The 16,456-nt window shown below is 38.8% G+C and overlaps 2 protein-coding genes across 6 annotated transcripts in view; one reads left to right on the top strand and one right to left on the bottom strand.

Moving 5' to 3' along the window:
• Positions 1 to 966: 966 nt before the first annotated feature.
• LOC113140843 (arf-GAP with dual PH domain-containing protein 1-like) lies at positions 967 to 11,607 on the top strand. Of its 4 annotated transcripts, none has more exons than XM_026324895.1 (11): positions 967 to 1,360; positions 3,209 to 3,339; positions 4,095 to 4,186; positions 5,241 to 5,323; positions 8,149 to 8,261; positions 8,558 to 8,704; positions 9,566 to 9,649; positions 9,800 to 9,862; positions 9,981 to 10,052; positions 10,308 to 10,536; positions 10,739 to 11,607. In XM_026324895.1, the coding sequence occupies exons 3-11, from the start codon at positions 4,098 to 4,100 to the stop codon at positions 10,765 to 10,767; spliced, it is 909 nt and encodes a 302-aa protein (XP_026180680.1). In that variant the 5' UTR covers positions 967 to 1,360; positions 3,209 to 3,339; positions 4,095 to 4,097; the 3' UTR covers positions 10,768 to 11,607. The 4 variants fall into 4 exon arrangements, with proteins under 4 accessions (XP_026180680.1, XP_026180679.1, XP_026180678.1 ...); XM_026324894.2 differs by having other exon boundaries at positions 967 to 1,495; XM_026324893.2 differs by lacking the exon at positions 967 to 1,360 and adding an exon at positions 2,362 to 2,580.
• An 893-nt stretch (positions 11,608 to 12,500) lies between these two features.
• Positions 12,501 to 16,456, bottom strand: part of LOC113140844 (ras-related protein Rab-26-like) — a 36,630-nt gene continuing 32,674 nt past the window's right edge. Inside the window, exons 6-9 of one of the 2 annotated variants that reach the window (XM_026324899.2) lie at positions 15,757 to 15,822; positions 15,109 to 15,165; positions 14,215 to 14,291; positions 12,501 to 13,587 (exon numbers count right to left, since the gene is read on the bottom strand). In XM_026324899.2, the coding sequence (XP_026180684.1) occupies positions 13,488 to 13,587; positions 14,215 to 14,291; positions 15,109 to 15,165; positions 15,757 to 15,822 (300 nt within the window). In that variant the 3' untranslated portion in view covers positions 12,501 to 13,487. The remainder of the gene's footprint in view (positions 13,588 to 14,214; positions 14,292 to 15,108; positions 15,166 to 15,756; positions 15,823 to 16,456) is intronic. The other variant, XM_026324898.2, reaches the window with a different exon arrangement.

Genomic DNA, 16,456 nt, shown 5'->3' with positions numbered 1-16,456 from the left:
TTAATCTTACTTGAACATGTTTATCACTGGAGGACATGTTAATGTTTCATGTGCCTGCAGTTCTTTGAAATGAATATAGACAGCCAACAGTAAATGTGAAATTAATCATTCTTCAACATTGTAATCACAGTTCAGCAAGAAGCTGAGAGATTCCATGTACTCATTAGCTGTTTGATTTCTGGAGATTATTGTTTGAGTGTAGCTGCAGCAGCACATTCTTCTTCCCATGTGTGATTTACAGGGCAGAGAGATTTCACTCAGGGAAACAGTATAAATGATTTTTTTCTAATATCGTTAGCTCCTGTAGTTACATAGTTCAGTTTTTGTTCAGACTGACCTAACCAGTGTCTTATACCTATTATTATGTCCACCTCTGCACCACACACACAAATAAGTACTGAGTGATGTCTTCTGTAATGTTTGCAGCTGTTTTAACAAAGGAGGCACTGTTGCCTCGCAGCAAGAAGGTCCTGGGTCCCCCCAGCCTATCTGGGTAGAGTTTGCCTGGGTTTACTCTGGTTTCTTCCCACATTCCAAAAACGTGCATGTTAGGTTGATCTGTGACTTTTAAATTGCCCATAGGAGTGAGTGTGAGTGTGTGAGGTTGGTTGTGTTTGTGTGTCTCTATGTGGTCCTGTGATGGACTGGTGACCTGTCCAGGGTATACCCCTGCCTTTCACCCAAAGAGAGCTGGGATAGGCTCCAGCAGATCCCTGTGACCCTGGTTAATGATTAATCGGGTATAGATGATGGATGGATTTTAGTAATACATAGGCTGAGAAAAGGCGCACCATGCGACAATATGTGCATGATTGGCTCCTCCCACACGCTCCCGTTGCACCTGTCAGGGCAGGACATATATATGTATATACACTTTAACACTTCTGATTGGTGCATGGAGTCATGTGACTTAATCGACCCCCCCCCCCTTCCAACCTCAGCACACGTCTGCCACAATTAAAAACACCTGTATGGTATTTGTCGACGTACGTTGTATTTTTTTTAGACAAGAATGAAATGAATTAGTGACCCCCGTACTAAGAAATAAAATTAGATACATAGTTTTTATTTTTTGGACTTCTGGTTTTCTGGATTCCGGATTACTGAAATGGGTTTGATGTTTGAAATGTATTTGCCATACTCTGCCACCACAATGACCACTTGGGGTCTCTCTCCGGAGAAAGACTGAGAAGACTTTGAGGCGTCTGTTGCTGTAGCATCTATATGGACTTTACGGCACCGTCAGTAGACCGACCATTCCCCACTGTTCAGACACCCTTCACCCAAGATCGCAGCCTTGCTATTAGTTGTTCGGACGCTTTGGACAGCACTCTTTACTTTCGATGCATGAGAGTGTGAGGTTTGTAGCCACTGAGCAGGCACCGCAGCAGAATCTTTTGCATTATGACTTCGGGTCAGGAAAAGAATAGGCAACGCATGAAACAGCTTTTGGGGAAACCAGGGAATGGAAACTGTGCCGACTGCGGAATAGCAGGTAGGCTGGAGGGAATTACTTACCCTGGGCAGCTTAGGACACGTTTAGATCAGTGACCCTGTTCTTCTTAAATCGGTTTGTTGCATTTTGTGACTGTCTGTCTTTTTCCTGTAGAAAGTTTTATTGTGGGAAATTACATAGAAATAATTTTCTGTAATCTCTAAATTCATACGGTGCCTCTAGTTCTTTAAAACGAGAGTACGAGTTAGTGTCTTTTCTCCCAGTGACAATGTGGTTTAGACACGGTTGTGAAATGTACCATGAAACTTGACATGAATTTTGTGGAGAGTAAATGTAAAGGACGCATTTTTCTAGGGTGCTGACTGGTTGTTCTAGGTGAGAGGTTTGTCGATGTAGGTTGAGGGTCCAAATATGTTTCCATCACATGGCTGGTTTCCTCCAGCTTACATGCATTTGGTCACACACCCAGATGGGTCATACCTAGTTGATTTGCACTTATCAGATCTGCAGTTTATCACAGTAACAGGTGTGGTTTGCAAACAGACTATTCCAGAAAAAAATGTTTAGTCTTTTTTGTATTCCAGTGGAGAAGGTGATATTGGATATATATATATATATAGATATTGGAGCATGCTGTCAAATGCCAGTAACATTCATTTCTGCTCTCTTCCTACACTTCAAGCTTGATGATAAATACTGTTTTTCTTCCATGCTAAATGTGCACCCTGTGTCTGCTAACTTTATGTGCATGTTGTTTTTCTGTGTAGAAAGACTCATCTGTGTGATTTTATGACTGTCAAATTCAGCAGGCTACATAATACAGAAACGGTGGGAGTGGCTTACCACACATCAGCTTCTTGTCTATCTTGCACAAATGCACAGTTGTTACATGTGTGCAGCTTTGTGATAACGCAAAAGGAAGTAATAGTTTTTATTTTGCTCTCCTACTATTTCTGTGTAGGACCTTTTTTTTGCTCTCTCTTTAGTTCTTTAGTTAGACATGGTTGAAGGGTTGCAGTACGCTGATACAAACTACTCCAGATCTCTGGCTCACTTGCAAAATAACCACCACAGCAATTGTAATCTCACCTTGCACCAGAGTAATGATCTGGAAAATGAGATGGGTAGGAGAGCTCTGTGCATATGTTCAGTCATTTATACTTTTTGTATTTGCTCTTCTGTGTTTTTGTACACATTTGAATTTAAAATGCACAACAAATCTATTTAGGGATATGTACTTCCTGGCCCTAAAAAAGAAAATTCTCTGATGCATACTATTCTACATTTTGCCCAGTCTTCACTGCCTCCCCTCAAAGAAGTGTGTGATGTTCTGACCTTTCACTGTTTTGACCACTGAAACATAAGTGGCTGATATGTTACTAAAAATGGTCTATTGCAGGCTTTATGTCAAAGGTCGGACATAAAGAGGTGTTGGTGGTACTAGTCACTCATAATGTGCACAAAGTGTGAATGTCATGTCAACCTCATGCTAATTGTACACAGTATTCACAATATTCATATAAATATTGATTTAAAGCCTTGTAGCTCCAGTTTTGCTGATTTTACTATTATGATCATGCATATGGAATGCTAAAATGTTGCATGAAAACCAGAGAGACACAAAAATGAGGTTTTCTGATTGTATGTCAAACCACTCGAGGTGTGTTAAACCTTCTATTTTGGTCTGCCTGCATTTTATGTGCCCACTGTTCACTTTGGCTAACCTACACACCTATGTATGTTGCTTTGCAGAACCGGAGTGGGCATCCTATACCCTGGGTGTGTTTGTGTGTCACAGCTGCTCAGGTCTCCATAGAAACATTGCTCAGATCAGCAAGGTGAAGTCTGTCCTGCTTGACCCATGGAGCTTATCTGAGGTGGAGGTGAGAACTACTGTCTGAAAGATTTTTTTACACCCTATAAAAAAACATTAGAATGCCCTGTCATTTGAGTGAAGATCAAACCTTGATTGTAGTCTAAAACTTAAAGTAACGTCTGCAGGTTTGGGCCTCAGCCTCACCCATCCCATACTGTTCCAATGTGAATATCACCCTCTAACTGCTGCTCCACCCCTGTATCCCTGCATACAAGAATAAGACAAGTCATTGGTCTCCACTCAGCATGGCCTGAAAGGCATGACCCAGCAGCTGGCAGATACGACCAATATCTTTGTGTTTGTGTATGCGTAAAAGACAGTGACTAAGGAAAGATTCTGGGAGTTTTATACTTTAAAATACAGTTTTATGTATTGTTTTCATACTGTATCGGTCAGCAGTTATGCTCCGCGCCACTTTGGTGTCCCCTTTCCCTTTCATCTCATTTTTGTTTCTGCAAGTGTGTGTGAGATCTATAGGTTCTCAGCTCTGTGCTAATGCATGATGAGCAATATCCTTGTTGTTAAATATAGATTCAAAAGAAGAAGCTTCTGCGGTGGCAGTAGTACTGTCTCCGTCAGGGTGGATTTTTTTTTTTTCTGCAAGCTCCACATTACGTTGTGGGTTGGGGGTGAGTGTGTGGTGGTATGGCTGTGGGGCTGTGGGGCTGTGCGGGGTGGGTGAGTGGGATCATTAAGCAATGTAGTGCTCGCAGATGTAAATTTACAAAGCAAATACCATGTGTTTCTCTGTCCCCTCTGCAGTTTATGGACTCTGTGGGTAACAATGCTGCAAAGGCAAAGTATGAACAGATAGTTCCTGCTTTCTACTACTGTCCCACATACAAAGACTGCATGTGAGTAATGCCATCCTACATCCTCCTTAATGTCATAAAGAAGAGTTTTAGCCATTTCTGCACAAATGGATGTGTGTATCTGCTGCATAAATGGAAACTGTAAAAACATATCTTTAATATTGAAATTTTCAACAGTCATGGGGGTGACTTCGATCATATAGACCAATCTGTACTGAATGACTTGTCTAAAAGGTAGATTAGGATGAAATTACTTTTTAAAAAGATGACACATTTTAAAGTCAGATTGTCAATTGCGATTTGACTTTTTGTGCATTAGTTAATTTACTGTATGATTCTAGCCCCTTTTATACCTTAAATAAATGGTTAAATTGTTATTTTGTGCAATAATTGATACCATCTTTAAAACTGCATTTTCCAAAGAAGGATATATTCATTAGAAGAGGGCAACAAATAGTTTTGGTAGCTAGACCGCCATACAGAAACCACTCAGGGATAAGAATACCAAGTTCCTGTAGTTGGAACAGGAAGCAGTGGTTCAGTACAAGGGTTTGTTCTTAACTGTCCAGTGATACAACAGTACAGTGATGAAACACTGAGCTGTGGAGTGGATCTTAAAATGGACCTGTGTTGTATTTGTGAGAGGTGGTTGGGGCATTTATAAAGAACAGACAGCATAGGAGAGAGAAAAGGGAAGTATTTGTAAAAACTCTACAAATCTATTACAAGCTTAAGCATGTGGAAATGTTGGATTGTCCTGGCGAAAAACATGTAGTTGCACATGAGTCAGGTGTACGGGCTTATTTTGTGTGCAACGCTTTGAATGTTAAAGGTAATTATTAAGAGGAGAGACAGCACATAGACATTAGTATAATAAAGATGCATATGGATGGAGGCCAAGGGAGACATGTGGTAATAACGAGAAGATGAGCCAAGTAATGTTTGCTTCTGTTGTGAGTTTATATGAAATATAGCCCAGAGGACCATGTCCCTTGTAAGGTAATGAGACGTCTCCAACAAATTAGCTCAGGCATGAAGTAAGAAGTAAACATCAAATCCAGACAAAGCTGAGTGTCTAACACCAGCTGTTTTGTAGGCTCCTGCGGGAACAGTGGATCCGAGCCAAGTATGAGAGGAAGGAGTTTTTGTCTGTGGAGAGGCAGGAGCCCTACTCAGCAGGTAAGAAGGAAATATGTCTCTATACAGTTACATTCACAGGCACATTGTACTTACTGCTTACATGGGGGAAATCAGCAATTGTATGTCTGACACATCACCACCTATTCAGTGTTCAGCAGGAAAACAGCATCATCCATTTGTCATTACCAGCATTCTTGGGTGAAACAGCTGATCACATCCAAGACAGAGTGAAGTGGGTGGGGGGGTTGTCCCTACTTTGCTGGCTCTATTTAATTTCAGAGAAATAAGAAGTAGAATATTAGAGCATTTGAATACTCCTAACAAATCATCAAATCAGATGCATCATGTAAATGAGCTTTAGAGCTGTTGGTAAATGTATTTTTTCACTTTGGAAGGAGAGACACCAACTGTTCCCTTAACTCTGTCTTTACATTTGGTTAACAATATCCCCAAAAAGGAGAGGGGTATGCATTATTACCCACTACTCCTTGGCACTGGCCAGGCCAATTAGCCTCTCACTGTGCTAAATCATTAGGTAGTTTGGCAGATAGACGGTGTGTCAGCACAGTTTATGTCACAGAGACAATGAGGGCTGGTCATCAAGGGAAAAAAAAAACTGCCCTCCCCTGTCCTCCTGCTTAGCTATGATATGACTCACCCTTTTTTCATGGTTGACTGTGTCAAATCATTTTGTCAGTAGCCTAAGCTCAGTTCCACACTAAATGTGTATTCTGTAATCCTTATCTCTGGCTTTTGTGCTGAATCATGTGTCTGTATGTCAAATAACAAATGTCTCTTGGATAATTGTATGGTGCAGCCTCATTAAAAGCAAATAAGGGGAACCACCCTGATTGCTTGTATTACAGCTCTCTTTTACTATATTGCTGTTCCCTATTTAATAGTGAATATTATTAGATTAGGTTATTCCTGCACTGAATGAAATGAAAAATGGATTTATCTATACAACATGTGATGCCAAAAAGGTCTCAAGACTGGATCGAGGGCATTTCTTCTTAAGATAGTTTTATTTTTGTCAGCTAAAGAATAGGCCTACTGTTTTTCATCCTGAACTTTATTAAATGCGGTTTCTCCATCATGTATAATGAGAGACCACATTTCATGGCCTTCTTTTGAGAAATCCACTGTTGAGCTGCAACTTCTCATTTGACTTTAGCACAGTCTAAGGGGGAAACAGGAAGTTGTCAGTATAGCCTGACATGTGTATATGTTACACATGTTCTGGTGATTAAAAATAATCACTAACCCAGCTGTCAATCAAGTTGTAACGGTGTCAGAAACAGAAGTTTATGAAAAAAAAGTTTGATCTGATCAAAAACATGACTTTTTTTTTTTTTGGTTGAACATTAAGACATACCTTATTGCACACCCCTCTTGTGTAAGTAATGGGTTGACTGTCTTGTCACAGTAATACTAGTGATGTCATTGCTAGAGTCACTGTATCAAACTCACGTTATACAGCATTTGATATATCTAAAATTAATACTGATCAATTGTGCAACTCTGTTTTAGCACTTAAAAACATTAGGTGCCTTTTCTGTGCACTGAAGAGCTAAAATACCGCTTGAATTTTCTCACACATTGATGGTGTTTGATCTCATTCTTTTAAACCTACACCCAATAATGTACTGAGAAGGTTAAAACATGCAGAAAAAACAAGCAGGGAAAGTATTTTTGCACTAGAACAAGTAGGTGCAGAAAATTAGTATAATCTTACATTTAGGTAGAGAAAATAAAGCACTATTATCAGTCTCATGACTGGTAAACTCTTCCTCTGTCTCTGTCAATGGCCTCTTGTGTTGTGCTGTGCAGAGGTTTAGGAGCATGTGTCTGCCATGGAGGAAGAATTGCCTCTTTTGTGTACAAATATTCTGTATGACATTGCTCTTAGTTTTAGGCTGGGGAAAACAAGCCGTGATCTCTAGAGGACCCGAACAAAGATGGAGGCTACAATCCAAAATTCTCCTTGCTCTCCCATGGTTTGCAAATCCTTGACATCCTGTTGTTACAGTGAATGATGTCTCTTCTTCTCCTCTGTTGTGGACAGTCTCATCCTCCCAGTGGTGAAACAAAACATTCTGACTCATGAATAATTGATGAAGCCATTGCTCAGCCAGAAGTTTTCTTCTGTCTGTGGCCTACACCATGATGACTTTATCACTGTGCAAAAAAAGCAAGACACTGAAGAAAAGGAAGGTGCAGATGGACAGACATTTATATGTTTAATGTCACGTCCACTTACAAGAGAAAATCAACAACTGTTATATTGTTTTCAGGCCCATTTGTCCTGAAAATGACTGTTCTTTGCTTTTTAGTGATTTGTTATTTAGTTCACACTAGAATTTGAATAAGTTACCTCTTATGTAGTGTAGATTCTCATGCAGTTGAAAGATGATTTAATTGTACCTGTGTTAGTATGTTGAACAGGGTTTGAACCCAGAACCATAATACTGTAAGGCAGCAGTGCTAATCACTGTAACACCGTTCCACCCTGTGTGTGCGTGTGTGTATGTGAGAATGAGTGAGTGAGAAAATGTTTAGTGGTATGTGGGCTTGAGAGAGAGAAGGTGAATTATTTAGAGGCATAAAAGCAGAGGTCCTTCCTCACATCACAGTTGTGTTAACCACATTAGCTAAACATACAATCTCAAACTAACACAGCATAAAAGTTAAGCCTATGCAACAGTAATATTAACACAAAAACATACTTTTTGTTCTGTATGAATGAAATCCCTAGATTCTAGGGGTACTGTATGTAGTATTTTGGTAAAGTTGGCTGTGCTTTCTTTGTTTTTCTGCTCCATGTTAATGGAACCGGGACCCTTGTGACTCTCCTCGCCTGGCAGGCTACAGAGAGGGGTTTCTGTGGAAACGAGGCAGAGACAATGGACAGTACCTCAGCCGAAAATTTATTCTTTCTGAACGGGAGGGTGTTCTGAAGTACTTCAACAAGCATGATGTGAGTACTTTCTCAAACTGCCCTAGTTACTTTACCTAGAAATAACAGGACAGTGAATTTGTTTCTTTTCAACTCCCATTTTAAAACATTTGGTTATTAGTAAGTCTGAAAGGTTAATATTTGCATATTTTGTTAAACATGGTTAATCTATTTAAAAAATAAAACAGCTCAATGGTGCATGCACAAACCATGTCAACTTTATAAGCATTTCTACTTTGAACACAAAAGAACCTTTGGAGGATATATGACAAGATTATACTGCTGAATACCTCCTAAAAAATGTTTCCTTTCTGCAGGCCAGAGAACCCAAAGCAATAATGAAGATCAGTACTGTCAATGCCACTTTCCAACCAACTAAAATTGGCACTGCCCATGGCCTGCAGATAACCTATCTGAAGGACAACAGCACAAGGAATATTTTTGTTTACCATGAGGATGGCAAGGTGGGGTGTAGTACCTTTGTGCTCCTTGAGACAGACTGCAGAATACAGTGTCAGTGAATCTCTATATGTGCATGTGAGAGGATGGATGAAAAGGCACATGTATCCCTCTAGTGGAGATGGTTTGCAATTACAAGTCAGTGTTTTCACTAAAGTTTACTTGTATGTTCTTTAATAAGGCCACTGCTGTGCTTGTTTTGCACATATTTCACCCCTACACTGCTGATTACCTGGTTCAGGTCTGTTCAGCCAATCAAAAGCTGGAAGATAGGAAGATGGTGCTGCCATCAGCAGCCTGTTGCGGCAGCTCTTCCCTTTTTCTTATTGCTAGTTTTTTTGTTTTTCCTGCTTTGTGGTGTGTTTTTCTATTCTTTATGTGGTCAAATCCTGCTGGAGATGTGCACACAGTGAGACCACTTATTACTTTCTGCTATACACTTTGGTAAATACTTTTTGATATTTCTGCATGAACACTTGTTTTTCTGCCTTTGCACTTTGTCAACTCTGAGCTGTCATAACATGGGAATTTCCCTGCTGCTGGGATTAATAAAGTTCATTCTATCTTATACCATCTCAGTTGAGGGTGGAGCAGGTGAAGTAAACTGGTATCTTCCTGCTTCTTATCAGCATTGGCCCTTGGTGACCATTGGTTGGGCACCCCTGGTCTAAAGGCTTCACAACAGTTAAAAATTAAACATTATTAGACAATACGGCCAAATTGTGCGTTTCAAATGGTATTTCCAGTACAAATACTGTTTAGAAAAGCCCTTATGTTTCCTAATGGAGACAATGGGGGACAGTTTGGATTGAGGAGGTGCATGTGAACAGGTCAGTAACTGAAATTTCTGATGTCCTGTCTTGAAGGAAATGGTGGACTGGTTCAATGCCATCAGAGCAGCCAGGTTTCACTACCTGCAGGTGGCTTTTCCTGGGGCTTCCAATTCTGATGTGAGTACATGCACTTACACACATACTGTACATGCATGCATACAGGGCAGTAGCCACCACTGAGGCCACTGACATTACCTTTGTGGTTATTTGATGTACTAATTCCAGTCTTTTAACCTAAAAAACATGCGTCTTTTGATTTTTGTTTAGTTGTTGCCAAAACTAACAAGGAACTACATAAAGGAGGGTTACATGGAGAAAACTGGTCCCAAGGTAAGACAATCAAATATTTTGCCACCATGTGATATATTAAGAGTTTAAAGGATGAAGCATTTATTTGACATTTGTGAATTGAGCTGCTGCCATGTTCTCCTCCTCTTCTGTGAAACAGCACACAGAGGGCTTCAAGAAAAGGTGGTTTACGATGGATGACAGGAGGCTCATGTACTTCAAAGATCCACTGGTAGGAAAGCTGCACATCATGAGGAAACTGCTGTGGTTGTACACTGTGACCACCAGATGTCACTTTGCCTTTTTCTCTATAAAGCATCAGTCATTCCTTTTTTTTTTTTTTTTTTTCTTAGAAACAGTTCTCCACAAAAATATTTGTGTCCATCTTGACCAATTTGGTCATACTGACAATGGTTCACCCCTCTAAAGTGCAGCAACACTGAAGTGCACTTCAAATCAGTAAGACTGTTTTCCCCTCTGCCTGTAGGATGCCTATGCACGAGGTGAGGTGTTCATTGGTAGCAAGGAGAACAGCTATACTGTGCTTCCTGGCCTCCCTCCCAACATTCAGGGCTACCACTGGCAGTTTGGAATTACCATAGTGACCCCAGACAGGCAGTTTCTTTTTACATGCGAGACTGAAGAGGATCAGAAAGACTGGATGGCTGCGTTTCAGACTGTTACAAACAGACCAATGCTGCCTCAGGAGTATGCAGGTAAGTGTATTATTTAATTCATTATTTAGGTCTACCTCTTTTTCCCCTCCACTCATGTGCATGTATATATATATATAAAAGCCCTTATGTTTCCTAATGGAGATTTTTTTCAGAAGAGATCCCATATATATATATATATATATATGTGTGTATGTATATATAATTTATTTTTTATTATTGTATTTTTCTGTTGTCTCTGCAGTGGAGGCCTACTTTAAGCACAAACCATGATCGTCTTAGTGTTTGAAGAACTGTTGGTGCAGGATGAGGAGCAGGACACACACCTGGATGAAGAAAAGGACCTGAGATTATGTACTGGACATCTTACACTAGAAGTCCTGGTAAAAACTGAAGAGTGACACAGAAACGGACCTAAAGGTGAGACACCTTTGACTGTACTTACCTTCCGACAGTTAATCCTTTTACTCTACCTGCTGTCCCACTTAATCTCATTATGCACCAGAATCATATATATTTGGGGAGCCAGAGTCACTAAGCTCCTGACTATTAGTCTAACCTAACTCACTCATGGCATGTGATGTCTCTTAACATACTTGAAAGAGGTCAGTCATCATGACCTGAATGGGCAGGAAGTTATGTATGCTTTTTGTGTAGAAATCAGAACTCTTGCTGCTCAGATATGAAGAGATTTTGTGTTCTCAATTCTCAGTGACAAACATAACTGAATTTACCGTGCATTTCAACCAAGGACACAAACCTTGTGCCTTCTGGCCAGTTAAAAGCAAAAATTTAGCTGACTGACTGTAATGCCAGTAACACATACATGATCAGATACATTCTCACATTTCTGTTCATATGAGTACACTGATATTTAACTATTCATGTATTACTGTTTTTTTTTTTTTTTTTTAACTATTTAATTTACTAGCTGCCGCTTTTAATGTTATGGGGCCAAGCACTGCAGGCTCAATAAGCTATTTTAATTTTTTACATATTCAAGCAGTTGAATGTAAACAGCTTTGTGGGAGGTTTATTGTTATTATTAAGCACTGGCCTGCATTCCTGTCTCATTTATGAAAAACTATTAAAAACGAAATCCAATAAACATTTGCTTTTGCCATAAACATGTTTATCCACTAGAGGGAGACAAAAGTTTAACTACAAGATGTTCGCTTAATCAAACCACTGAAGGTTTGTATATTAAGTAATTTCTGTTTTTATTGTAGTTAATTTGCAATCACAAGAAAGTTGCACATTGGAAAGATTTGAAATCAAAACAAAAAACCCATTTGATTTACTGATTGGAAAAACAAAATGTACAGTAAACCCTGTACTATTCATGTATAGTTTCTAGGACTAAGGTAAAATATACTAAAGCAAGTGTCATAAAAAAGAGGCCTAAGCTGCTTTTATGAAGAATGTGAAATACTGCTAGACTATGGCACTACATTTATACACTCACTTCAGAAATATTAAGACCTCTTCAGTTTTCACACGCTGCTGCAAATTTAATATTTAAATTAATAACCTATAATGATAAAGTGACAAAATATTAGGACTCAAAATTTATAAGATCTGATATATATATATATTTTTTAAAGATCTGATTCAGATCCTTGACTATTGTATGCCAAATTGTGGGCAGGGCCATTTTGTTTCCTTTAAGTATCTTTGATGTGTCTCAAACTTGACACAGCAGAGTGGAAAAAAGTTAAGGGGTCTAAACACTTTCTGAGGCCACTGTGTAGTCACAAGTAGAAAATAAAAGCAGGAATTAAAACAAACCACAAATGTTTACACTGGCTACAAATAAAATGGAACAGAAATATGTATTTCATATACAATACTTTAGGTAACATTGTTAACATAATGTTTATAGGTTATGTCACAAACCCCACCCTCCCCATTATTTACCATCTAAAGTGCTTTTTTTTTGTTTGTTTGTTACATGCAGACAAAAAAAAAAAAAAAAAAACTATTTACACCAAATTTCAAAACCCAGTGTATAGACATTACATACAATATAATTGATATATTTTTAAATACCTTAAAATCAAAATAACATTTATATCAAGAAGTGAGGTTATATTAGAGCTCCAAGTCTCAACAATATTGATCTTCTGAAAAAATCCCAATAATGTCTAAAAATGATTTAGGCTCTGTGATTCATGCACTGCCATGATTTATTTAAACTATATTTTACTCCATTTTTACTTTATTCAACATTAATTCAAATCTACTAAAATGGTGACTTAATGAGGGTCAGTGATGCTGTTCTGGATTCTGTGCCTTTTATATACAAAAGAAGAAAAACATTCATCTACTTTTACTGTATGTTGAAGTCATATGTATTACAAATGTCCACAGCGAGATCATGGCTGCTTAGGTTAAATTTATGCTGGTGAGCTAAACTGGCTCCACGGAGCCTGAATTACTGACATGAATAGAAGACACATCACTGTTTATATAGTATTTAAACATTTATCCATGTTGACCAAGAAGAGAACACTTAAACAAAATCACAACTTTCATTGACATTTTCAGTGGATGTAAGAAATACAGGGCCTTAGGTGACATTTTTCTCATCTCTGCATGAAGACCATAGAGTCTGGTGTAAGTTTAATATTCACAATAACATCACCACTCAAGGTAATGCAAAGGAAATTGCTAGGTGTCAGATTCATAGTTATTTATGGAAGAAAATGTCAATTTTTTTTCCTTTTGAAACCCATGTTCTGGGGTTTCAACAGCTGCTAAACAGGTTGGGTGGAGAGGAAAGAAAAAAAATGAAAAAACAGGTCACACAATAGAGGAAAGAGGACAACAGATGAGGGTTGAGAGTGGAGAAACAGACAAAGTTTTATACCTCACTGGAGCCGACTCCTCATCTCTGATCAGGTCAGATATGAATACATGCATTGTATGAAGATGAGGCATCCACAATCTTGCATCAATACACACACAGCTCCAGAGAGTGACGAGAACAGGCTTTAGGATCTGCAGCAGCCGGTGCCCTTCATTTCCTTGCTTACATACTCATGCAGTGTAAACTTCTCACTGGGATCTTTCATGGACCTGTGCTTCAGCTCCCTGAGAAGAGGACAAGATGGGAACCAAACTGAGTCGCTCATCATACACACAGTAAATGATCAGTGTTTGAGTTAAGTTGTGCTAAAAACTAATTTGGGAAGTAGTAACATAATCAAAGTTTTGCATATTGTTTCTGAGAAAAACCTTCAGGTTTGAAGGTCACAATCATGTATAAGGTTGTTTTCATGTTCATCTGCTCATTTGGAGACCAGTTGTTATCCAGGATACACCATGGGAAAGTGTGATGCTCCTGTGCACATACACTAAGAATGGAAATAACTGCAAAGTAGTAGACATCTTGTTACTTGTAATTAAACTTTTTAAATATTTTCTATATTCAAAGATTCTGGATTTTCTAATAGGGGAGAAACATCTGTGATTTTTATGTAGGCAAAATTTAGTAAAGCTCCACTCTAACTTTAAGTCCTTTTAAATGTCATTTTTAATGTGAAATACAGTTGAAATTTCTGTTAAAATTAAATCAGATTTACAGAATTTACACTTTTCTTAATCACAGTAAAGTTGTCCTATGTTCATCTTTGTAGCTGGGAGCAGTGGTTTAGTGGATTCATATGTCAGAACATCTCTTAATTAAACCTAGCCACAAAACTCAGAGAGAATACTCACTTAGCCACAGCAGTGAAAGCCAGCTCCACATTGAGACCTGACCTGGCGCTGGTCTCCATGAAGGGAACTCCAAACTCCTGCAGAGTTAAAACAATGGCAGATCTTCACTGTTTCAGATACTAACACAAACATGTTATTAAAAGCCTATACTTGTACATCAAAAATAAAATCAAGTATAGTTGTTGGGTGAAATTATAAACTATAAAGGTTTACAGTGGAATTTCACAGCACATCAAGTTTGTTTACTTTGGATATTCTAGCTCTGAAGTAATACGTTGGTCTCCCAGCTCTTTCTCTGCAGGGGACTTTGTCGAGCTCACAGTGATGATAACCGGTGTGCTATTTCTCTCCCAGTCTGAGCCTTAAATGACCCTTAGTGGCACTTTATTGCTCCCACTTCTGGAGAGAATCGCTTGGCTGTTAGCTCTTTGTTTTGCTGTGCTGTGAAGGAACAGTCAGGGAGATTGATAAAAGGATACTTGCTCCTGGTTTCAGTGTTTACTGCTTATATTTGTAGCTGCACTGGCGTTTATCACAGAATCAAGGATTAACATTTTCTGTAACTGACCTTATATTTTGCAGAAACTAGTAAAACTGTTCTAGATGATAACCCATAAGGCAGGAATTACAGTAGATATTCATTATCAAAAGTCCATTATCTGCAGGGAACAGTACATCTGAAGTGTCTAGCCTTTGTGTCAACCTGTGAGATAAAGAGCAAGAGTGAAAATGAAAACTATTCTCTAGATAATCCTTGCTTTCTGTAATATTCTCATCTGCCAAAAAATCTGTGATACTGCCAGTCAGTTACACAAATCCCTCTGGACAGGAAAATCACTGCCTTCACTGCTTACGAATACCTGAAAAATGTATTCATACAACTTAATTCTTTACCTTAGCAAGCCTCTCTCCATCTTCTCTTTTCACCACCCTGTCATGCGTGGCATCAGCCTGGTGAGACGGAGAATGCACATGTACCAACATTTGTGCTAAAACCACAACATCAACTGTTCTGTTCACTAATTATCCACAGTTTACACACAAGCCTCTTTTGGTGTTCAGGTCTGATGGCAACTAATGAGTCAAGATTGGCTCTCACGATGCTTATTAATGGCTGAGATGGAGTGTGAGGGACTGAAATTACACAGAGCTCCACAGCAGAGACATCTGTTCTCTGTTCAGATGGAGGGGATGGTGTTTGCAAATCGGATTGACCAATACAGTTAAGACATGCATGTGCATTAGATGAACAAGAGTGGACTTTTAGAAACGTTAAGAAGTAATATCACAGCACTTGATGTATTAGTGCAAAGTAGAGCTGGGTATGATGCAAATAAAAATCCCTTGAGTTTAGGTACAGATAAATTAGTTTTTGGTATTTCTGACTTTAGGGAATTCTAAAAGTTAAACCTCTTAAAGGACTGAATTTTTGATATGGTCAGCAAATCCAATGAAAAGACCAAAACAACAGAACATTTTTTTGTCTCAGCTCTACTATTGTGTCTCTACCTACAGTCACAAATATTTCCCATAATGCCTTGCCTTGTTTCCAAGCAGCATAAGCACCACATCTTGTTGGGCGTATTCGTGGATCTCAGTCAGCCATGCCTGATAACAAAACAAGACAAAGAGACAACATGTGAGAGAAATTGTGTGTGTAAAAACCTACAAAAAGAACAACCAGAGATGAGAGAAAGGATGGGACTAATATGGACATAAAAAAGGCTTCTGGAAAAGAAAACCTTGTCCTGGACTTGACAAGGACAACCCTGAGCATTAAATCTAATAATATAAATAAGGAGGAGGGCAGTGAGAGTGACTACTGCATTTAGAAGATGAATATGGATCAAGGAAGACAAAATGCACAGACTGAGAACTGAAGCAAGGACAAAGAGATAAAAGGGATAAAAGCAAGATCCAGCATGTAAGACAGAGAAATGCTGCTTGAGTGAAAATTACTGTAACAAACACTAATCTTCATCAGTTTAATCAACACTGCTCTATTCTACAGCATGTACACAGGGGAAAAATAAAGCGTTATTGGCTAACAAACAGCACTTTTGACAATTAGATCCATCAGCACCTGAAACATCCATTCACAGTTAATGTGCATTTAATCAGTTCATGCACCTGCAAACTTTCCTGCTAAAATAATATCCCTCATCTCAGCACAAAGCTTAATTGAACCCATAGTGAATTGCACCACATTGGATTTCTGACTGGCTGGTGATTAATCTGATTT

The sequence above is a fragment of the Mastacembelus armatus genome, chromosome 8 (genome assembly GCF_900324485.2).
Source record: "Mastacembelus armatus chromosome 8, fMasArm1.2, whole genome shotgun sequence".
NCBI classification, from domain to species: Eukaryota; Metazoa; Chordata; class Actinopteri; order Synbranchiformes; family Mastacembelidae; genus Mastacembelus; species Mastacembelus armatus.
This window is presented reverse-complemented; position numbering and strand designations above follow the sequence as displayed.

Bases quoted from the DNA above. Each gene is read 5' to 3' on its own strand.
- LOC113140843 (XM_026324893.2), top strand. From the start codon at position 2,457: ATGGTTGAAGGGTTGCAGTACGCTGATACAAACTACTCCAGATCTCTG. The intron at 4,187-5,240 runs GTGAGTAATGCC...GCTGTTTTGTAG, and splicing joins CCCACATACAAAGACTGCAT to GCTCCTGCGGGAACAGTGGA. The intron at 8,705-9,565 runs GTGGGGTGTAGT...CCTGTCTTGAAG, and splicing joins TTTACCATGAGGATGGCAAG to GAAATGGTGGACTGGTTCAA.